Here is a 24309-nt window from a genome sequence, read left to right on the forward strand (position 1 = left end):
TCCTTTGAATTTGAAGAATCTGGAGAGATTCTGTATGGAGGAATGGTCTCAGATCCCTTGCCATGTGTTCTCCAACCTTATTAAGCATTATAGTAGAAGACTCAGAGCTGAAATCTTGGCAAAGGGAGGTTGCAAAAAGTATTGAATACAAGGGTGCAAATAATTATGGCCAATGATTTTTGGAGGAAATCCAAAAATCGATTTGAATTGTTTTACTTCAATCAAAGTTGAGATTTTTGTAAATTTTTTTCACAGCCTAGCTCATATTTACCAAGGGTACCAATATTTTTGGCCACAACTGTACTGGTCGTTCCTTTGCATACAATTACAGTAAATGGAGACTGAAGATTTCAATATTCAAAAAGGATTATTAAAATTGTACATATTATTTGTGTGTGATATTCTAAGTCTTCTGAAGTCATACAATAGCTTTGTGTAAGGAACAGACTAAAAATAGTGGTAGAGTCATGCAACAAATGGATGTGACACAAGAAACTTGATATTCCTGATCACTTTTATTAAGACAAATTAAATGTGAGTGTATCATCTAATGCACACTATCTTACCCTTAATCTTCCCATCCTGCACATCTCCTCAAACAAGGTAAAGGCTACTTTGAAGTGTCCTTCTATCAGACTGAAACTTGAAGAGGCATACGTGTCCGCCAGGAAAGATAGGAATATATTCAGTTTGATCATTGGAGAGCCTTTAATTTTTACCTTTCAGATGGTACTACAGAATTAGATTATTCAGATCTTCAGCACTTACAGTAGACACGTTGTCCTTTTCACTCCCACTGCCAGGTTGATATGACTGCATGATGAAAACTCTGATATTATTTATTGTCATAGTGTGATGCAAGTTTATTTATATAGCACCTTATCATACATGGAAGTTATTCAAAGTCCTTTACAAGCAAATAATTAAAAAAATTATATATATAAAAAAAATACGAAATACAAATACAAATTAAGTTTTAAGTTTTATAAAGGTACAGACACATTTTGTCAAAATATATAAAATTACAAAGTAACAAAAGAACTGATTAATTAAAAGCAGTGGAAAAAAGAACTGTCTTTAACTCAATTTTAAAAATGGATACTTGTGTTGCATATCTAATTCCCAAAGGGAGCTGAACTCTAAGCAAATATGGTGAAATGGCTTTTAGCCATTATGTTGCCCATTGCTGGAATTGCTTTTAAGTTAAAGACAGTTCTTTTTTCCACTGCTTTTATTTAATCAGATTTTAAAATCTTTCACTTTCAGTTGTGTGGGGAGTGAAATTCAACCTATTATGGTTTGGTGAACTTAACCCCTCCTCTCAAACATTGTTCAACTACTGGTTGAGGTGATTGCAGATTCTTGCTGCTGAAACAAAGTGCCTGTGGTTGCCTCGTCCCTGTCAATACTGTATTCATTCTGTCTCAGAGAAGCAAAATGGTCACAGTACAAAAGGATTACTGGTACTCCTTGGTACTCATGATGTCGCTCTATTTTCTTAAAGGTAATGTTTTTGTAACAAAGCTAGACATTCTGGGATGAATTTTGAATGGTTTGTCATAAGGATTTGTTTGTACTATTTGTTTGTATTGTGTATATTTTGTAGTCGACGATAAACATGTTCATCCTAGAAACGTATAAACATTTTTAAAGGGAAATGGGAGGATTTGTGGTTACATTGCAAGTAATTTTGTTTTTAACCTTGAGCATTGTTATAGTTAAATTAGTTCTGGAATAGTCTTACAATGTCAGTGTCTATGACCATTTTGTTATTCAAGTCATTTTGTTGTAACTTCACTACCAAATTAAGTAAATGGGTGCAGAGCATATAAACTTATGTAACAGTAGTTGAAGAATAACTTATCAATGGACATTTTCAAAAATATTGAGGATTATTTTTTATAAATGTCATGAATAATTTCTATTAATCTATTAAAGGAATATTATGGGTTAAAATAATTTTCTTAAAAAAGGAAAAAAATTACTGTGAGGCATTTACAATAGAAGTGAAAGGGGACAATTTTTGGAGGGTTTAAAGGAAAAAATTATAGGATTATTTTATAAAAGCACTTCCATTCTTCAGTTAAAAATCATGTATTTGAGCTGTAAAGTTGTTTTAAGTCATACTTTTTACAGTCATTTTAGGGTTTGTTGACATTACACCATCATGGAATGGTAGTTGTAAAATTGTGTAAGTGATTTTGTCACACTGAAATTATGTTTACACATATTGTTTTAGGTCTTGTGGCTATGCTTTTGAAATAGTGAGTATTTTAATATGTATGGATTGGCTCCATTCACTTCCATTGTAAGTGCCTCACTGGAACCAAGATTTTTGCTTCTTTTTAAAGAGGGGGAAGTCCAAATACATTTTTTGGTAATCAATATTATCCCACAAATGCTGTTGATATAAACTTGTATTGAATACAGAACATTCCTTGAACTTAAAAATCAAACTAAATTCATATTTGGTGTGACCACCCTGTGCCTTTAAAACAGCACCACTTCTCCTAGGAATACTTGCATAGAAGGTTATTGATGATAGGTTGTTCCAAGCATCTTGAAGAACTTGACACAGTTCTATGTATTTAGGAAGCAACCTCTCAGTTGCTTCTGTCTCTTGTAATTCCAGACTGACTCAATAATTTTGAGATGCAGGTTCTCTTAGGGCCATAGCATCTGTTACAGGACTCCTTGTTCTACTTCTATTCTATTTGGATGAGTAATGTTTGGAAATTTTAAATTGATATTTCCTATTGACACTAAAGCAGGGTTATGTGAAAGTATGTACAATTATGTTTTTATTTGTTAATTTTAACGTTTTGTAAATCATTTGTGACATTGATTTTGTCTGACTTCCCATGCTTAAACAATGGTCTTCTAGGTTCCAATCAGATGAAAGCCCCAGAATCATCAGTCATCCTGCAGGAGGGAATGGTTTTGCACTGCTTGTGCCCATGGAATGGCCATCTCACTATGGTCTCTTGGACTAAAAAATCTCTTTCACAACCTGTAGCAGTGTATCATCCTCAGTATGGCTCCAACTTTGCCCCATCTTATGATGGTAGAGTGGATTTTCTCAAAACCACTCCAATGGATGGCAGCATTTCCATAATGAACGTCACTGAGGGGGACATCGGCCACTACCAATGCTCTCTGCAGACCTATCCTCAGGGTTCCTGGACCAAAGACATACTCGTCGAAATAAAAGGTACGAGTATGGTACCTAGCCAAAATTATCTAAAATTTGCCATCTTGTTTCAAAGAAAAGAGGGTCTACCTGTTATCTTACATTATACAAACCCAATTCCAAAAAAGTTGGGACAGTATGAAAAATGCTAATAAAATAAATATGAGTTATTTGCTAATTAAATTCACCCTTTGCTATATTGAAAGCACTAGAACAACACATTATATCAGTGATGTGCTCAGATCTTGGCAGGGACAGGAGCGGAAAAATAAAAAAAGGCACGATATATTATTTATTTTTAATGAGTAGTAATTATAAATACTTAACTAATTTCTTTGCCTTTAGAGTATTTAATAATTTCAATGTATATAAAGGGGTGGAAAGGGTACTGAAAAATAATACTCAAGTAAAAGTACAGTTACATCTTAAAAAATGTAGTAGGAGTAGAGTAAAAGTACCTGTCCTAAAAACTACTCAAGTAACAGTAAAAGAGTAGCTCATTTAAACATACTCATGAGTATTGAGTTTTGAAATCTATGCCCCTTTATAATATAAACTCTATGCTGCAATTTAAAAATGTAGCACACATACCCTAATTTACATTCCTTTTATGGCTGTTTGCCAGAAAGAATAAAATATATGAAACAATTACATTCAAATCAGTTTCTGTGTAGGGTCTAAATTTCCCTTAATGCCGACATAGCATTATTGTTGTGCGTAAAACATGTTTAAACAATGCAAGGATTGCAAAAGATTTAATGAAAACCCAATAAAAAAAGCAGGGTCACATGGTGCATTATGTCCCGCACAATAGAAGGGGTAGAGCAGTTGTTTGGGACAGGGGCCACATCTGGTTTCAAAGGAATAATTCACACAAAAATGAAAATTCTCTCATTATTTACTCACCCTCATGCCATCTCAGATGTGTATGACTTTCTTTATTCAGCAGAATACGAATTAAGATTTTTAGAAGAATGTATCAGCTCTTTTGGTCCATACAATTATATCACAAAAACAATCCCACACCTATCATACCTCTTCAGAAGACATGGATTTAACCACTGTAGTCATATGGATAAATGTTATACTGCATTTATGTGCTTTGTGGAGCATCAACATGTTGGCATCCATTCACTTGTATTGTATGGGCCTACAGAGCTGAAATATTCATTTGTTTTCTTCTGAAGAAAGAAAGTCATACACATCTGGGATGGCATGTGGGTGAGTAAATAAGAGAATTTGAATAAATTTAATTTATTTCTTTAAGAAGCACATGAGGGGCCACATTGTCCTCCTTTTGAGATACAAACTGATTAAGCCCAGCAATAGTTGTGTTCTCATTCTAATGCATGATGCACAATTTTCTGAAGTTTGTGACGGATGTTCTGCTGAAGTATTGCTGAACAAAGATTGATACTTTTCTATCAGGCATTATAAAAAAAACATGATAAAGGCTGAGCATAATTCTAAATTATTTTATCATCTCTACTTTCCTGGTAATTTATTACACAAATTAACACTCTCTACATCAAGGGTCGGTATTATAAAAAAAAACTAACAATATTATTAAAAATATGATTATTAAATATATTATATTACATGAATACATCTTAAGATACTCAAGTTATTCAGCCAAAAGTGGTGAGTGGTTTTCTCATTTCCTTGTTATTGTTGTTTGATTAATAGACATTATATGACATGGCATATGTCATATAGACAATATATATGTATGTAATAAACTAGACAGTGCACAATTCAGTTACATGTACACTTCAAGTACAACATTTTGATGCAAATACAATTTTTATCAGACCAAACCGACTGTTTACATTAATCAAGACGGGCATTGGTGGAATTCTAAAGTATATTTGATCATTTAGGTGCGAACCCGCATTAGCACACAATCATTAGCTGCCTGTCAATCAAACAGCACGGAGTGACAGACGTCAGGAAATAAAAAGTCAATCTTGTATATTTTATCTAGATAAACCAACCAGTGTTGTCTTGCTATCACGATCGATGTAATAAACACCCCTGTTCTAGATGTTGAATGTAGGCTAAGTATTAAAAATTACTCAGAATTTTATCATCCATATTGTTTTTTTATCGCCCAGCCCTGTTGATAACATTGACGCATTAATCTCTCACATCAACGCAATAATCTGAGTGATAGATAGATAGATAGATAATTTACAGGCTACATTATAGACACAGAATCTAGCCAGCAGAAATATGAAATGTACCTCGATATGTTTCTTCAAATTAGAGGCAGGATTAATGCTGATATCTGGCTGATATTACTTTACACCCCTGAGTATATACTGTACATAATTGTTTTCCTTTATCACAAATAATAGCCTATTCTGTTATATTTCTCACAAAAAGCCTTGGAGTACCATGACAGTATCATAAAATATGAACACGATCAATCGATGAGACAGTGCAAACATGAGGCGATTGACTGTTCTTCGAATGCTGCAGGGTCCTTGAATTACATATAACCAGTGGGGATTTCTTTAAGACTGCAAGGGAAGCTCAGCTTCCCCTATAATGTCAAAAAAATAATGGTCAAATATGTACTATTGTGTAAACAATTTATTGACTAAAAATGCGTTAGAACACGTTCATCTCAAAGACGAGTTCGTTCAGAATCAGCTACATTACATATAGCAGGTCGGCTGACTCGATTTACTTCTCATACATTCCCGTAGCGTCAGTGCATTTCCCTGTTGAAGCCGAGCATCCATTGACTTCAATGGGGCTGCTCTGAACAGTTTTTTTCAGTGCTCCGAAAATAGACGGTCATTGGATAAATGCTGCGATTATGTCCCGCTCACGGACGCTCAGCGTCTCTGGGGGTGAATGAGGAGTGGGCTGGCCCAGACTCCGGGCTTCCGCGTGATGATTGGAGGATCTGTCGAAAGACTGCATCTCCTTTTGATTGACAGCGAATCTGTACTATAAGAAGTCACTGAAGCTATTTCGCGCTCAGTCCCATCGCGGATTTCTCAAGTGTAGTCGAAAGACAAACTGCTGCAACCTATTTCTTTATATTTGTTTGGCGAAATTGCTAGTCAATTTGCATAATACATTTCACACAATTATACACCACATTCCTTGTTTCAGTTTTACCAAGTTTAATATATTTTGTTTTAGAGCGTTCGTTCGTTCGTTCGTTCATTCATTCATACAGTAGGCTAGGCTAGCGTCGTATGGGTGAAACTGCGCAGGATGGCAGACGGTGCTAATATTGTCGACCTGATTTTGGCGAAGCCATTTGAAAGTCTTCCTTACGAGGAAAAAATTAGAATTAAACAGCAGGGCAGATCAACACCTAAGATTGATTTAGTGCAAAAAATAGGGAAAAATAACAGGTCTTTTCAGCTCTCCTGGTATGACAAAGTTAGCTGGCTGACTGGAAGTGCTGTGACAAATAAAATGTACTGCTGGCCATGCCTCTTGATGAAACCATCTCACGGATGTGTTGTTTGGTCAAAAGTGGGGTTTAGAGATCTGTCTAACTTTGACAGGGCATATAAAAGACATGAAAAGAGCAATGAACATGTGAGTGCATGTGCAAGATTAAGTTGCATGGGCAGGATCAGGGTTGAGCATGCAATCAATGAAGGTGCTCGCATTCAAGTGACTAAACATAATGAAACAGTCAAACAAAACAGGGCCTTCCTAAACCGCCTTATTGATGTAACATCCTTGCTTGGCCGACAGGAGCTGTCATTTAGGGGACATGATGAGAGTAGTGAATCATCCAACAAGGGCCAAGGTCGTTTAAGCAGCCTAGCTCTGCTGGCCATTGAGAAGACACTGGTCAAGTCACTGGAAAAGACGCCTAGTTGGTACGACAGAGTCACAGTGCATTTTCTCGAAAAGGAACGTAGGGCAGAATTTACTTTTAAATAAGTTTATAATGTAGGGCGAAAATGAGCTTCCCCTCTTTGAAAGACCAGCAGCCGCCACTGCATATAACATAAGGGCAGCCAGTGGAGTTTCTGGTGCCCCCCTAGGGAGTTGGTGCCCTATGCAGACTGCATAATATAGTATAGCGAGCTGAGGTACTATTGTATTAATGATTAGTCTAATGGATTATTCAGGGGCGTTTCATAAGGCACATTAATCACCCATGCACATACAGTAGATGACTATACAAACAAATCTTTTATGTTCCAAAAAATGTCAAATGTTTTATTTTCAATAGGAATAATATAAATAAAATATAAATAAATAAAGGCAAACTTTGCATACGTAATATAAATAACTCCAAATACACAAACAATACAAAAATTGCTTACAAAACCGTAGTGCACATTTTTTTTAATTGCTGCTTAAGGGCCTTGGCTTCAGCAAATGCAACCACTTTGTCTTCCATGCCTAAAGACTTTCGAATGCCATCTTCAATTGATATCAGTGCCAGCCTTGTGAGCCTCTCCTGGCACATGGTTGACCTCAAGTAAGTTTTTATCAACTTTAAACTGAAAAGCTCCTCTCACCAGAGGCAATAGAGACAGGAAGTTTTCTCTCCCACCTTTTAAAAATTGAAGAGCATAATTACTTATATGAGCCCATTATTATCCCATTTGTTTCCTAATTCAATAATTCAAACATAACATACAGTAAATATTACACAGGAGGAAAGGCTTCTCATTAACATGGTTAAGTCAGTGTAGCTAGTCTTGAATAACAGTACTAAAAATAATAATAAATTATAGTATTTATGAAAAACTAGCTGAAACACATCTTGAAACTTTAACTGCAATTGTTGATATAAAAGGTCTAATAGATTCTACGTTTAGATTATTTCATATGAAACTATATATTTTTTTTTAAATATAACAATATAGTTACTTTTATTCATGTAAAATCGTGAAACAATTTTGTAAAGATGATGATGTGTAATGATTTTATTACATTTTTTGGCAAATAGCATGCTCTTTTCCTCCTCGGTGCTGTTTGGCATGACAGTGCTGCCTACGGTTTGAGAGGTTCGACTTGACTTGAGAAAAGTCTCACTAGAATTGAAATGAGTCACATCAGTTTTGAGGTCTACGTTCCGCAATATCGAGGGAAAGCCTGGTTGTTACACATGCGCGTCAGAGTAAAGAGCAGATCATGATAGCCAACTGGTTCTTTTACACTCGTGCGAAATGCAGATGAGAAGCCTTTAGCTGATTGTGAGATTATCATTAAATCTGCCTCGGCAGTCCTAAATAGGCCATCACCTGGATGGCCGCCGAAATATCTTCAATGGGAGAACTATGGCATTGTTCTTTCCCTGCTATCTGTGACCCAGACTGAACAGACCTGCAACCCACCAGTTGAGAAACACTGCTTTAACTCTAACACACTCAATTATGTCAGACCCCCTTGCCTCGCATTGACATTTTCTCCTCTGCATGTGTGTGTGTGTGTGGGCCAAGTTGACGAGTTTGACAGGCAGACAAGGAGGAAAAGAGATGCACACGCGCAGGTGATATTTTCCGTCCGGTTGCATTTTTTTCTCAATACCGTAGATGAGCAAATGTACACGGTATGATAACCATCAATTTTCATACTTTGGTATACAGTGAAACCTGTATACTTCTGCAACCCTAGTTTAGACAGAGTAAGCTAGTCTACTGATTAACCATCTGTGGTTAGCATTGAACTGACAAATGACAACCAACTTTTCTGATGTGTGGTGGGAAAAATGAAACCTCTTGACATTACGACTTCATTCAATGTAACAGATTCTCACTTACCACCGTCTCGTTTTTTCTTTTCTTCTTCCTCTTGCTTTAATTTCCTCTTAATATACGTCATTTAATTGCCGATCTGAAACTACAAATTTGTGACAGTGAGCTCGTAGCATGGGGGCCCATTTAGGGGGGTTCTGGACATGTCATTGCAGTGTCTTTTACCATCAAAGAATTTAAGGGGGTTCCATGTTGTCGTTGCTGTGGTCCAATTTAATCAGCTGTCCTTGAGGGGCCCCCTTCCAGCTCGGGGCCCCAGGCAATTGCATGGTTTGCCTACCCCATTGCAATGTCTCTGGTACTATGACATAACTGCCTCACCTGTTTTACATCTCCTGTTTCACATCCCCTTGTTATTTCAACTCGTCAAATTGTTATTAGTCTTAAATTGCCCCTGTCTCAACTTTTTTGGAGCATGTTGCAATCATCTGATTTGAAATGACTGTACATTTAACAAAAAACAATTGTAAACCATCATATATTGTGTAGTTCTAGTTCTTTCAATATAGCAAAGGATGAAATATTATTTACAAATCAATCCTTTTTGTTTTATTAGCATTTTTCATTTTTTGTAGATGACCACCTCATCCAAAAAGTTTTGCTCACTACGTTTTTTGTTTTGTTTGTTTTTTTTACAAACATGTTTCCACAGTCGTTTTTTTTTTAATTTGTTGTGGTTCTTTGAGATCCGATTCTACATAATACATTCAAGTTTAGGGCTGTGAAGCCGCTTTTATGGTACAAACTACGAATTGCAATGCCAAAGGCGCACAGTCATATAACCCTAGCCAAAGTATGAACATGGAAAATGATAGCCCAGAATTATGTTAAAGGGGTAAGGAGTTAAAGGAGTCAAAAGGGCTGTAAAGCCCACAATAATTATAATTTTGAAGGAACCTTGTATAATGACCGCTTATTCTTATTTCCCCCTTTAGCAATCACCACCACCATCACTATTAAACCTGACACAGAGTTGGTGGCCACAGAGAATGACAACATGACCATTAGATGTGACCACATCCACAATGATGAGGTTTACCATGTAAGCATAGAAAAGATGGGGGCAGAGGAGGGCAGTAGCAACATTATAGCAACATGCCAGATGCTGGACAGTGGTGTGGAGCTGAGAAATTTCACCAGTAGAGGCACACTGAACTGCAGTGAAGCTATGGAGGTCAGTCTACACCTCACCAACATCATCGAAGAGGATGGAGGACTCTACCGTTGCAACTTCAGCACAGATTCTGGTGTCCAGACCACCACAGTCCTACTGACCACGTTATCTTTCCAAGGTATAGCTCATTTTCGATACTGAAAGATTCAAGTTTCAGAGTTTAAAGGAATATTACGGGTTCAATACAAGTTAAGCTCAATTACATGCTATTGTGGCATAATGTTGATTACCACGAAAATGAATTATGACTCGCCCCAATCTGCAAAACGTAGAAATGTTGCCAATCCGTTAATATTAAAATATTTATTTTAAATAAAAGGAGGGACAAGTTGAAATCATTTTTTGTGGTAATCAACATTATGCCACAAATGCTGTCGATTGAGCTTTACTTTTTCGTACAAAAGAACGATTAAAACCTGTTTTTACTCTCATATCAGAGTATAGGAGCCTTCGGTACATGCTGTATGTATATATTGGAGGAGGGGTGGTTGGTGGCGCTCTTCTGATGAGCCTGATTTTATTGCTGACGTGGGTGAACAGGTATGCCATTTCACTATACTAATCTTAAAGGCACCCGGACACTTTTGCACTTAAGCTTCAAACCATCTTAAATGATACTTGTGTTTTGTTGTTGTAGGAACATTACTTACAGGTAATTTAAGTGGATTATTGATCTAACAAGCCACAAAGCCAAAAAGTGTGTGATATTCATTGAAAAAGTTCTATAAATAAAAAGTTAACATCTAGTTACATTGCAAAAATTATATTTCAGACACAATATGGTCAGTTATTTTATCTTACTTGCTTTGCTATCTAAATCTAGTAGCACTTGCGTACTGTACAATGTTGTGGCTGAACTTGGGTTAAGTGTTAAAACACATTACATTTTCCATAGCTTTCAATATGTATTAAGTTATAACCTTCTGGTTTGTTTGTTAGATGGCCTATTAGAACATTGCCTCGTCTTCACCATATGCTCAACACACTGTCTGCCGCTTTATACTGAGTGTGCAGTTTATTGTGTTTTAGTGACGCAAGGTTATTTCCATACTGCAGTGTTTGCTTACCTGCTCCTTGTTGGGCTCTTTGTAAATGATTAAGTGGACCTTAATATCTGTCATTAACTGTCACTGTTTTCACAGGAAGAAAAGGAGGAGAGAGGAATATAAAATCAAATTGCAACCTGGTAAAAGACAGGTAAATATGTCAAATCAATATTGTGCTCCACACAGCTCAGTGAATCTCAAGAAATGTCTGGGTCATATTTAACCACAGAATCTAAAAGAACAAATTAAGAGATCATATTTTGTATTTTTGCTTTGTGACATTATTTTCATGATAATAAGGTGCATCCATTCTCAAAATTCTCATTACTGTTATATGAAAGAAACCTATTCGCATCACACAATACGTACAGAAAAAAATCATCCTATCCATGCACTTTTTATCATTCTTATCACTATATTAAATTCAGTATAACGGTTCGACCATGATGTATAAATACTTTACAATTTAAATATTATTCAGTTGCATAACAGTAATAGAAACTGAGAGAGGATGCTTAATATAATAAAAATAATCATGAAAATAAATTCATATAATGTAAAAATAATAAATAAATACATATACTACCCACAACGGGCAGGAGAGATTATTCTCCCCGCTGGCATGGGAGCGGCTGGGGATCCCCAGGGGACAGGGATGTCTGGGCCTCCCTGTTCTCCCTATTGGCACCACGGCCCTAATGGACTAAGCGGTAATGAAAATGGATGGATGGATAAAAGTATTTCAATTACATTTTTTCTTTTGATTTTGTGGTGAAATCTTGATGACAGATTTTGTTGAATTTACCCTGCTATATGTTTTGCTTAAAGGAGACAGCAGCTCATTAACATACAGCTACAGTTAAAATTACATTTAACCATTTTTCAGAGTTGGAATAATATTTATGATGCCTAATTTAAGCATTATTATTATTTTATTCAACCTGTAAGGGAACTGCAAGGATATCAATTCCCCTACTTACTGTATATCAGAAATAAATACCAGTCTTAAATTTGTTTTTTCCTTTTAAACTTAAAGTTGAATTCTACACAAAATGTATTTCAATTGTATTGAAATTTGAATAATAATTTATTTGACACAAACAGATGTCTGACACTGAATAATGGTGCAGCCAACACTGAATGTGTTTTTTTAACTGCCACATTTAACATGTATGAATTGCAGTACTTCTAATCCTTCATTTTATTTCATGTAACTCATCTTTCATGTTTCCTTTCTACGGTAGCGTAACCACTATGATCATGGCTATGTCTATGACAGGATGAATAAAGGGACCAGAACTGGGGCAAGAGATAAAGAAATATATGCTAACTTTCAGATAATAAAAGCTCATGAAAAACAAAATCAGAAACAAAAACAAAAGAGATGATTGCTCAACATTCAATTAAAGAAAAGAATAACCTAAACTTAATGCCAAAGACTAATGGATACATCAGAGGGGAAAAGGAGAACTTCATTACAATGCAGAAGACTGATGGACCCATCCATATCATTTATCATTTGATGAACCACTACCTCCACCATCATCAGCAGCAGCAGCAGCATTGCATTAACAATTCAAGCCTGGCACATAACCCACATGGCACTTCATTGCATAATGGTGCTGGATGTTGGCTGCTCATGACTGTATTAGGGGGAAAACCAAATAATTTCCTCTCTGCTCCTCAATAAAGTCTGTTTGACATGTAATCAGTTTAAGAAGATTTCTGGACGATTGCTTAAAAACCAGATCCAAGCGAAAGTCCACTCTGAGCAAACTCCAAAGCAACACTTTAATTTGAGTGACTCTACTTATCAAACGATCAGACCAAAGAGGACTTTGAGTAGATAAACATGCTAAAAATCAAATCCTTGTCTTGTGTCTCAGTTTGAGGCCAAATCATGTTTCTCTTTCTCTACAGAAATGGACATACAGAGAATGAGTACCAGAGGCTCTGTTACTGATGAGAACTGTCAATGCTCATCTTACAGTGTTCTTGATGGAATATGTTTTGTCTGTTTGTCATGATCTGCTTTATTTGTGATCTCAAGAAGAGTAATAATGACTTTAAATTATTAGGAGTGTTCAAAATTCAGAGAGCTTCTATGATCTTTGAGCAGAGAGCACTTAACATTTAGAGAAATAAAATGAATCACGTTTTGATGCATCCATGTTTTGAGAGTGTTTCTTTGCCCTTGATCTCACAAATCAACATAAAAAACATGGGTTTACAGCTCAGTGGTAAGACTGCAGTATACCATTAGCATGTTGTTGTATGCATGATGTCTAAGACTCATAAAGCAGTTACATTCACCATTTACTTTTTCTAATTTTACATATTCATTGCATATAAACAACTCTTAATAATCAGGGGTTTCTTTAAAGTCCATTCAGTTTATTTCACTCAGTAAACGACAAATCCACACAGGACAAAATTCTACTTAATGTGATAGAATAAAACATGGATGAACAAATAAACACATACAATTACACACAAAATGAAGGCTGGTGTTTGACCAAATATCCCCTAGAAACCCCCTTAGAGAGGTACATTCCCTTTTTAAATAGTGAAAGACGTTTCAACGATACAGTTGTATACACTGTTATAAAACAGTTGTTGTTTAATTCACATTCAAGCGCTACAAATCTCTGACTAGAACAATTCGGAACAAACGTACAAATTGCTTTTTTTTTTAATTGTTATTATAGTTCTCTAAGAATCCTTCATGTGCTTCTAAAACCTTGAGATCCACATCGTGACATAATAATGTTTTGCATTATCCTGTTCAAACAGGTTTTCCTAGCATAATTGCACAATAAATAAAGAGTCATTTGAAGGTATTTTATGGTCTAGGTGTAAAACCCATTAGATGACTGAATCTGTATTGATTATCTGCATCGAATATGTTCGTGTTATTTTATCATCTAATATCCAAGACCATTGCAGAGTCATTCAGTAAAATTGCTGAAACTGCATTTTTCTGTGCAGGGAAAGATTAGATATTTAATTCTGCTATTAGAAAAATGGGCTTTCAACATACAAACCTAATTCTGTTTTACATGGATAACAAGAGGGTTTTAATTTAATCATCTTTCTAGCCAGAGTCTGAGTATAGCGGAGTCTGGAGGCACTTTTATGCAGTGTGAAGCTTGATTCAAATCAGACCGAATCGGTCCAATGTTTATGGATATTAGAAAGTAAATAACTGCCAAATAAAGTTGTTTGAAGGCCACACTGCAGACATCTACATACACTATAGCTGCACATATTGCCACACAGACCAACAGACCAAGGTGCAAAGCAAGCGCTAACTTGAAAGTGCTGGGTGCAAAAAAAATAAATAAAACAGAAACTAACGGAGCAAACCTCTACTAAGTGTTCCATTAAGACGACAGACAAATATACAACAAACTTATTATGCTCGGTGTTGCAAGCGCTACTACAGCGCTTAAATATTTACAGTACATCTGAAAAATAACTGCAGAAAGTATTTTTTTTAACTACACAAGGAAAATAAAGTTTATGGTACAACTTTTTGGCATTAGTTTGTGTATACGTGTGTGTGTGTGTGAGTCAATGTACAAAAGAGGCTTCTAGAGTTTTGTAGTATACACACTGTTCTACAAATAATTAGAATTATTCAGTTATTCATATATATATATATATATATATATATATATATATATATATATATATATATATATATATATATATACTGTACATGTGTCTATGAGCTTTCTAAAGCTTTGGAATGTCCAGGAGTTTTGGCTTTACAAGCCATGACAGTGCATGTCAACGGAGCGATGAAGAACTGCAATTCCTATCATGGCCGCTAGAGGCCGGTGTCGCTTGCTCCTGGTTCTGTTCTTCAACTGTTTTCTCCGAGAGGAAGTTTTGAAACGTCTGTGCTCGTGGAATGAGTGTCATAGTAAAACTCGTGCCTAGAGAGAGTGAGAGATCATTACACGTTACTGACATGGTACTAATGCGAAAATACATTGAAATTAAGGTAATAAGAATTGCATTGATTACAGTTTCTGAAACAAGTAAAAAAAGAAAAGATGGCAACTGTCCACGTATCAGTGTTTGGCATGCTTGCAGGAGAGGTAGATAGCTTAACTTGATTTTCTAGAGGTGATTGTTTTATTAATTATGGATGAGAGCAGTGCACTATCCAGGGTTAGATGAGGATACCTGCTATTCGAGTAGGCGATACACACGTATTTGTTTTTTAACAACCCAAAGCCCGTATTATAGCTAGTGCACTAACACAAAGTGAGCTGGCTACATCTTGTGAGACAGGACATTTCCCAAATCATTTTTTTTTTTTTTTTTGAAGTACTGTAAACTCTGAAACAGGGTACTTAGTCATGTGTCCCAATTTGCAACCTTTTCGCCCTAAATAAAGTAATATCCAAGATTATAATATGTGCATCCCAATTCATATTATGTTGAAAATAGTACTCTATGCCAAGGTGCCCAGATGGTATACTATTTCCAGTGGAGCAGTCTGTGACCATTCACTTTTGACTTGTTCAGTTAGCTCTGCAAAAAGTTAAACTTTTTCTGTGTTAAAATGCGTTAATCATTTTAAGTTTAATATGCAGAGACAAATAAGCAAGCCACTCGCAAGGTAATAAAAAAAACAAACAAACAAAAAAAAAAAACTGTAAACACTCTGTGGCGCTCTAAGAAGTTGTCTGTTTGTCCTGCCAGACACAACACTGACTCAACCAATGGAGTGAGTTGAGGACAGAACAATCTGATTATTAGACCAACAGCAGATTGGGGGTGTATTCAGAAAGCTCTTTGAAAAATAATTTTTGCAATTCCTTTTGGTGGTGCTAGTGGCACAGAAATTTCACACTTCAGCTTTTATTGCATTAACTTAAACTGAGGTATGAATGAATTGTAATGAATTCAGATTGATCTGATGCTTAAAAACAAATGCAAACAGAATGGGACAATGAGGTCTGTGGTATCAAGATGCAATTGTATGATGTGTTTGTAATACTTCTATACTACCATGTACAATATTTAGCATATATTTTCTCATTTCCAGTGAAGTACAATCACTGAGCACCTTATTAGGAACACCTGTACACCTATATATTCATGTGATTATCTAATCAGCCAATCATGTGGCAGCATTGTAATGCATACAATCGTGCAGATACGGGTCAGGAGCTTGAGTTCATGTTCACATCAACCATCAGAATGGGGAAAAATGCAGTCTCAGTGATTTCGACTGTGGCATGATTGTTGGTGCCAGGCGGGCTGGTTTGAGTATTTACGTAACTGCTGATCTCCTTTGATTTTCAGGCACAACAGTCTCTTAGTTTACACAGAAAACATACAGGTACCACATGTCAGTGACAAGACTGAGGGATGAGAGGATGGTGATAGGCTGTCCAAGTTCCAAAAGCACCATTCAAGATGTCCTTAACTCTTGCGCCTTATATATCAATTCTTCTGAAGCCATTCAATAGTGTTGTGTGAGGGACTGACCAAAATATTAGTGTTAATTCATCGTTTCCCGCATTTGAAACTGGTGTGCGAGATGTCTGCGGCTGACACTGTCAAAATGCTTTGTCCCATTTACACTGTGGTGACTGTCGAAAGTTTAAATAAACAGGAGAAAAGGCAGAGGTAAAGAAATTGCGCACATTGGTTCTTGAGTGTATTGTCACTATTTTAGCTGAATGTGTAAAAGTGATTTGAGAACGGGTAAGTCTTCTGCGCCCCACACTTTGAGAATCACTGGCTTAAAGGAGCAATATGCAACATTGACATCAAGGATTTAAAATGGGTACCCAGACCTCCACAGACTCGATGCTCACACGGGTGCCAGGTTAAGGACATGCAACAGGAACGAACAAACTGACAATGACAAGCGACAAGCCTTACACTGTACGTTAATCTGCTAATGTATACGTTTGCAATGTTCTTATTGTTTACAAATGATAAACCGGCGCATGTGGATTTTTCTCTGTCAATGTTAACTAGATGTATTGCTGGCTTCCATGGCTGCAGCGTGCTGTTTTGCTGCCAACTCGTTTCAAATCTGGCAACCTTGGGGTGTCAAAATACTATTGGGATTGGCGGGATCACACAGGCCAAAACACAAACAGAAATTCCGGCCCGGAAAAAGTTGAATATACTGGCTGTAGCATTGTTTTTGGAGAAGCCAGTATTTCAACTTCACATGTTTCCTAAATCTCTGATAACATATTATGATAATTTTATGCTTTAGTACAGTGTACAATATAACATATTGTACCTTTAACGGAATGGATAACATGCAGCAAACTCTACCCACATAAATTACATTGTAATATAAAGCCAAAAAAAAGGTCAAAAAGGATGATTTAGACAAGTTTAAAGCTCAAATTATAAACTAAGTGCTTTAACAAAAAACAAGTTTCACATTTTGGCTTTTAACCCATCTGGAACACTGGCCCAGTTTACTGTAATTGTAAGTGTTACTGTAACAGGTAACAATTTTTTTAAAATATGTTTTTAAGTTAAAATAAAAAATAAAATAAAAAACTTTCTCTGATAATCAACATTATTCCACAAATATTGTTGACAGCACTTAACTAAGCTTTTTGAACCAAACACATCCACTGAAGTAGGTGAATTGGCTCAAATCAATGGAGATCTGAGAGCTGATTTAAGTCCAAGCCTCATCTAATACACCATTTAATCAACATTGTTGGCTTTTCCTAAAAATTCAAGGCAGGTGTGTTACAGGAGGTTTGGAAGTTACCTCTGCAGGAAAGCAGATATATCCTGGAACAGGACCGAGTGGATCCTGCTCCAGTACATGATTCAAAGAGCACAGGAGGGGTCCTCTCATCCAGATGTCACTCTTTTTATGTAAGCGGATTTGAAGGAGGCACCATGAACCCAAGGGCAGGTGAATCAGAGCGCCACTTGTTCTGCATGCTTGGTAAACATTTATGCCTCTGTGACCTGATAGACACACCAGCCACACACACATAGTGTATATATATATATATATATATATATATATATATATATATATATATATATATATATATATTAGTGCCAGACCGATTTATTGGAAAACATATACGCCGATACCAATATATCTGTGAAAGGCTAATTATTGAACAACTATACTGGCTGATATTAGCCTCTCACAGATATTTCGGTATCGGTGTATATGTTTTCTGATATGCGCAGATATGAAAACCTTTTTTTTTCAGAACATATAATGCAGGAAACAATGCTTGAGGTGATTTATAGATTTAGCAGAGTGTGCTCCGAATCCATTATTTACAGAGCTGAGCTGACAGTGGCTCTGGTGACGGTGTGGAGTTAAGCAGTGTCTTCACAGTAATTTGTAAACTAGTTTGTGAAATACATACAGGAAATTTATAAACAAAGACCCCATAATTTTTCCTTTTCAATATAACTAAAACAACGTTAACCCTGTCCCTGACATCCATGACACTCACATCTGTTTGCCATGTTAGCCTGCTATAGTTTGTCAGTGCAGTCAGTAATGTAGCAGATTGAAAGGTAAGCAGAGCATCTATTTGCAGCTCAACAGATAACGGTGCGGAGGTGGATTGTGTCTGTTGAGTGTTGATTTCACGCTACGTTGTTACCTAGTTGGTGAGACGCAATGCTGGAAGTAAATAAATTCCATCTTTTACTCTGTGACAACGAGCTTATAGCTAACTAGCTAACCACGTAGCTACTTAAATAGCTTGTCAGCTGAGTGGACGCTAATGTCTCCGACAACTTCTCCTTCTCCCACACCCCTCGACATACTGGTAGGGGTGGGGGAACAGGTTTGCTCATTCATAATAACTGGACTTTTTCACCACAGGCTTCACTATGTAACAATACATCTTTTGAATTCCATGCCATTACTACAATGCAACCCACAAAATTACATGTTGTTGTCATCTATCGCCCCCCAGGTCAGCTGACAAGCTTTCTTGAGGAATTGGATGTCCTGCTGTCCTCCTTGCCAGAGGATGGCAGGCCACTTGTGGTTCTTGGTGATTTCAACATACACCAAGACAAACCCCAGGCCATTGAACTGAATACTCTTCTGGCCTCATTTGACTTGGAAAGACTACACACCACAGCAACTCACAGGTCGGGAAACCAGCTGGACCTCATTTTTACACGTAACTGTACCACCTCTAATATTCTTGTTACATCTTTACATGTCTCTGATCACTACTTTGTTCAATTCAACATGATTCTCCCATCCATTGTAAAACCGACCCCACCTTTGGTTTCCTTTCGCCGTAACCTCCGTTCCCTCTCACCCTCTCGCCTTTCCACTGATGTCTCTGCCTCTCTTCCCACAATAAATGTATTTTCCATGCTTGATGTAAACACTGCCACAGACACACTTAGCTCTACTTTAACAACCTGTCTAGACAACATCTGTCCTCTCTCCTCTAGACCAGCACGGACTACACCACCCAGCCCCTGGCTGTCTGACGTCCTTCGTGAACATCGGACTGATCTCAGGGCAGCTGAGAGGAGATGGAGGAAATCTAAAGATCCAGCTGATCTAGGTAAATATCAGCTTCTGCTTGCAACTTTTTCAATTAACGTTAAAACTGCAAAAACTTCATATTACCAGACCAAGATCAACAGCACCACAGACACTCGTAGCTTGTTTAGAACATTTAACACACTTCTCTGCCCTCCCCCTCCACCACCTGACACATCACTGACAGCAGATATATTCGCCACATTTTTTTACTGATAAGGTTACAGCCATCAGCAATACATTCACAGCACCACACCCTGTCAAACACCTGGCTCCTGTATGCAACCCTTCTTTCCCTATGTTCTCTCCTTTAACTGACACTGAGGTCTCTAAACTCCTCCTCTCCAACCACCCCACAACCTGTTCCCTTGACCCCATTCCATCACACCTTCTCCAGGCCATCTCTCCGTCCATCCTACCGGCACTTACACACATAATTAACACATCCCTTCTCGCAGGCACTTTTCCCACTACATTTAAGCAGGCTCGAGTAACTGCCCCACTGCTGAAAAAACCTGCACTTAACCCCACACAGATAGAACACTACAGACCAGTCTCTCTCATCCCATTCATGGCAAAAACACTTGAAAGGGCAGTTTTCAATCAGATCTCCGCCTATCTCTCACAGAACAAGCTGCTGGATGACAATCAGTCAGGCTTCAAAAGTGGACACTCCACTGAGACTGCCCTGCCGTCTGTCATCAAGTCGCTGAGACAGGCGAAAGCTGAATCCAGATCATCCGTTCTGATTCTGCTGGAGCTTTCTGCAGCCTTTGACACAGTCAACCATCAAATCCTACTCTCCACCCTCTCTAAACTGGGTATCACTGGAACTGTGCTTGACTGGTTCGACTATTATCTCAAGAAAGGTCCTTTGAGGTAGCATGGAGAGGGGAAGTATCCAAGCCACACCTGTTACTTACTGGGGTACTTCAGGGATCAGTGCTTGGGCCACTTCTCTTCTCCATATACACAACATCACTGGGACCCATCATTCAGTCACATGGTTTCTCTTACCACTGCTACGCTGATGACACGCAACTCTACTTGTCTTTCCAGCCCAACGACACCACAGTGACCGCTCGAATTGCTGCCTGTCTGGCAGACATCTCAGCCTGGATGAAGGAACACCACCTTCAACTCAACCCTGCCAAGACCGAATTCCTTGTCTTTCCAGCCAACCCGGCTGTTGAACACAACATCACTGTGCAGCTGGGTCCAACTACAGTTGCGCCTTCCAAAACGGTCAGAAATCTAGGGGTAACCATTGATGATGGGCTAAATTTCACAGACCACATTTCAAAAACTGCAAGATCATGTAGATTTACACTCTACAATATCAGGAAGATAAGACCCTTCCTCTCTGTACATGCCACACAACTGCTCGTTCAGTCCCTTGTCATAACTAGACTGGACTACTGTAACGCTCTCATTGCAGGCCTTCCTGCATGTGCTATTAGACCCCTGCAAATGATCCAGAATGCAGCAGCACGTCTGGTCTTTAATGAGCCTAAGAGAGCACATGTTACAACACTCTTTGTCTCTCTCCACTGGCTGCCGGATCATGCACGTATTCAATTCAAGGCCCTGATGCTGGCATATAAAACAGTCACTGGGTCTGCTCCAGCATACCTAAAAACATTTATGCAGAGCTACGTTCCAACCAGAAGCCTGCGGTCGGCTAAGGAACGTCGCCTTGTCGTACCAAAACAAAGAGGCACCAAAACACTTTCCCGGACTTTCAGTTTCATCATACCACGGTGGTGGAATGACCTTCCCAACTCAATCCGGGAAGCTAACTCACTCTCTATCTTCAAAAAACGGCTAAAAACACATCTTTTCCTAAAGCACTTAACCGGTCACTAAAAAAAAAAAAATAAAAAATTATTTACATTTCTTGTTGCACTTAAATCTGTTTGGTGTACTATTCTGATGATAGTGAAACTTTGTAATATGGCACTTTTTGTACCACTGTCTCCCTAAGATGATTCGCTGATGTTCTTCCTCTTTTGTAAGTCGCTTTGGATAAAAGCGTCTGCCAAATGAATAAATGTAAATGTAAATGTAATGTGTAAACATGTATTCACCAAACTATTTTGTTCAGAATTTAAAGTTTGGTACCCCCTTCAACTGAACAATTCCAGTCGTTGCATTTACAAAATGTAATTGCAAGATTCCCCTGAACTTGTAGAATACAATGTAACACCGCTTCTGCTGTTTATCTCTTGACTCAGAAGGTGTAAATGCTTCTTGTTTTACAACCTGCTCCTAATTGACTGGTAGTATTAAAATAGTCAGCATTTGACTGATAATAAACAGTAATACTGATGTTAATTTAGCTATTTATTTTATTTTTATTTATTTTTTATTTAAATGGTCAGCAACTGACTGATACTGAACATTTGTATTCTTTATTTTCTCACTAGAATTGGTGGACAATGTATAATAATAATGTAAAATATTCTTTGATAAAATATTTGTTTAAGAAAGTAGGCTTCTGAGTACCTTTGCAGTCATATCAGTGCAAAATCGGTGAACAATCCACATAGAAAAGGTCTGCTTTCATTTCAATTAAAAAATGAACTATAATCTGCATCGGCCTCAAAAATTCCTTATCGGTCTGTCTATAATATATATATATATACAGTATCTCAGAAAAGTGAGTACACCCCTCACATTTTTGTAAATATTTGATTATATCTTTTCATGTGACAACACTGAAGAAATTACACTTTGCTACAATGTAAAGTAGTGAGGGTACAGCTTGTATAACAGTGTAAATTTGCTGTCCCCTCAAAATAACACACAGCCATTAATGTCTAAACCGCTGGCAACAAAAGTGAGTACACCCCTAAGTGAAAATGTCCAAATTGGGCCCAATTAGCCATTTTTCCTCCCCGGTGTCATGTGTCAACATGACAGCATGAGTGCTGCCGGTACTGGGGAGCTACAGTTCATTGATGGAACCATGAATGCCAACATGTACTGTGACCTAATGAAGCAGAGCATGATCCCCCTCCCTTTGGAGACTGGGCTGCAGGGCAGTATTCCAGCATGATAACGACCCCAAACACACCTCCAAGACGACAACTGCCTTGCTAAAGAAGCTGAGGATGAAGGTGATGGACTGGCCAAGCATGTCTCCAGACCCTATTGAGCATCTGTGGGGCATCCTCAAACTGAAGGTGGAGGAGCACAAGGTCTCTAACATCCACCAGAGTGAAAGACTCCAGTGGCAACCTGTGAAGCTCTGGTGAACTCCATGCCCAAGGGGGTTGAAGCAGTGCTGGAAAATATTGACAATTTGGGCCCAATTTGTACATTTTCACTTATGTGTGTACTGACTTTTGTTGTCAGCAGTTCAGACATTAATGGCTGTGTGTTGAGTTATTTTGAGGGGACAGCAAATTTACACTGTTATACAAGCTTTACATTCACTACTTTACATTGTAGCAAAGTGCCATTTCTTCAGTGTTGTCACATGAAAAGATATAATCAAATATTTACAAAAATGTGAGGGATGTCCTCCCTTTTGTGAGATACTGTGTGTGTGTGTGTGTGTGTGTATATATATATATATATACACACACACACACACACACACACACACACACACACACACATACAGTATGTGTGTTTGTCCCATGCCACAGATGACCTGAGCTGTAGTGTGCTCAAAAGGATGGAGGAAAGGATCATTATCGGAAGAAAACTTTGCTAGTTTGAGGTGCAACTATTTAAAAAAAAAAGATATGTATACTTCTGTCCTCTGTGCATTTATATACAGACCCCCTAACTATAATATGTTTTTCTAATAAGCTTAGAACCTTTTTATCTAAAGGCTTATGGTCAAACGCTTGGGATTATTTCTGTACTCAAAAAGAAATTGTGCCTAATTATAGATGTCTATCCAAATATTTTATTTATTTATTTGTTTTATTTACAAGTTTTTTTTTTTTTTTTTTTAAAGAGCCTACAAGTGTCCAGCATATAAAATCATTCAATACTGTTTAAAAAGCATCCCTGGATGCACCAGAATTTGATTGAGAAAATGAATAGACAAAAGGCTACACTGAATAAGTTCAAATATATGATGTTTCTACTGATATACACTACTGGTCAAAAGTTTTTAAACACTTACTCAATCTTTATTATATATATATTTATTTTTATTTTATTTATTTTTGTCACATTTTTGAATAATATTAAAATCATCAAAACTATGGAATAACATGAATGGAACTATGGGAATTATGTTGTGAGTGTAACTAAACAAAATCCAAAATAAATCAGAACTGTGTTATATTTTAGCATCTTCAAAGTAGTCACCCTTTGCCTAGAATTTGCAGACATGTACTCTTGACATTTTCTCAACCAACTTGAAGTATCACCCTGGGATGCTTTTTAAACAGTATTGAAGGTGTTCCCATCTATTGGCACTTTTCCACTGCACATTACAGTTCAACTCGCCTCAACTCTACTCGCTTTACGTTTCTGAACTTGCATTTCGACTGCAGTTTAGTGTCATCACAACATAGGTGGGATTATAGGCTGATCGTCATAGTTGTGCCTCCTCTACTGCTGTGAAATCATCTTAAACACGATGC

The 24309-nt window shown here is 37.3% G+C and overlaps 2 protein-coding genes across 3 annotated transcripts in view; one reads left to right on the forward strand and one right to left on the reverse strand.

Annotated features, from left to right (window-relative positions):
- Nucleotides 1-1378: 1378 nt before the first annotated feature.
- LOC127634634 (CD226 antigen-like) lies at nt 1379-13314 on the forward strand. 2 transcript variants are annotated; one of them, XM_052114256.1, is made up of 6 exons: nt 1379-1504; nt 2885-3211; nt 9873-10229; nt 10549-10651; nt 11254-11308; nt 12402-13314. In XM_052114256.1, the coding sequence occupies exons 1-6, from the start codon at nt 1438-1440 to the stop codon at nt 12543-12545; spliced, it is 1053 nt and encodes a 350-aa protein (XP_051970216.1). In that variant the 5' UTR covers nt 1379-1437; the 3' UTR covers nt 12546-13314. The 2 variants fall into 2 exon arrangements, with proteins under 2 accessions (XP_051970216.1, XP_051970217.1); XM_052114257.1 differs by having other exon boundaries at nt 13078-13314.
- A 1572-nt stretch (nt 13315-14886) lies between these two features.
- The window catches only part of LOC127634540 (docking protein 6-like), a 116316-nt gene continuing 106893 nt past the window's right edge, over nt 14887-24309 (reverse strand). Inside the window, exon 8 of the mRNA XM_052114143.1 lies at nt 14887-15098. Within this exon, the coding sequence (XP_051970103.1) occupies nt 14950-15098 (149 nt within the window). The 3' untranslated portion in view covers nt 14887-14949. The remainder of the gene's footprint in view (nt 15099-24309) is intronic.

The sequence above is a fragment of the Xyrauchen texanus genome, chromosome 41 (assembly GCF_025860055.1).
Source record: "Xyrauchen texanus isolate HMW12.3.18 chromosome 41, RBS_HiC_50CHRs, whole genome shotgun sequence".
In the NCBI taxonomy this organism is placed as follows: Eukaryota; Metazoa; Chordata; class Actinopteri; order Cypriniformes; family Catostomidae; genus Xyrauchen; species Xyrauchen texanus.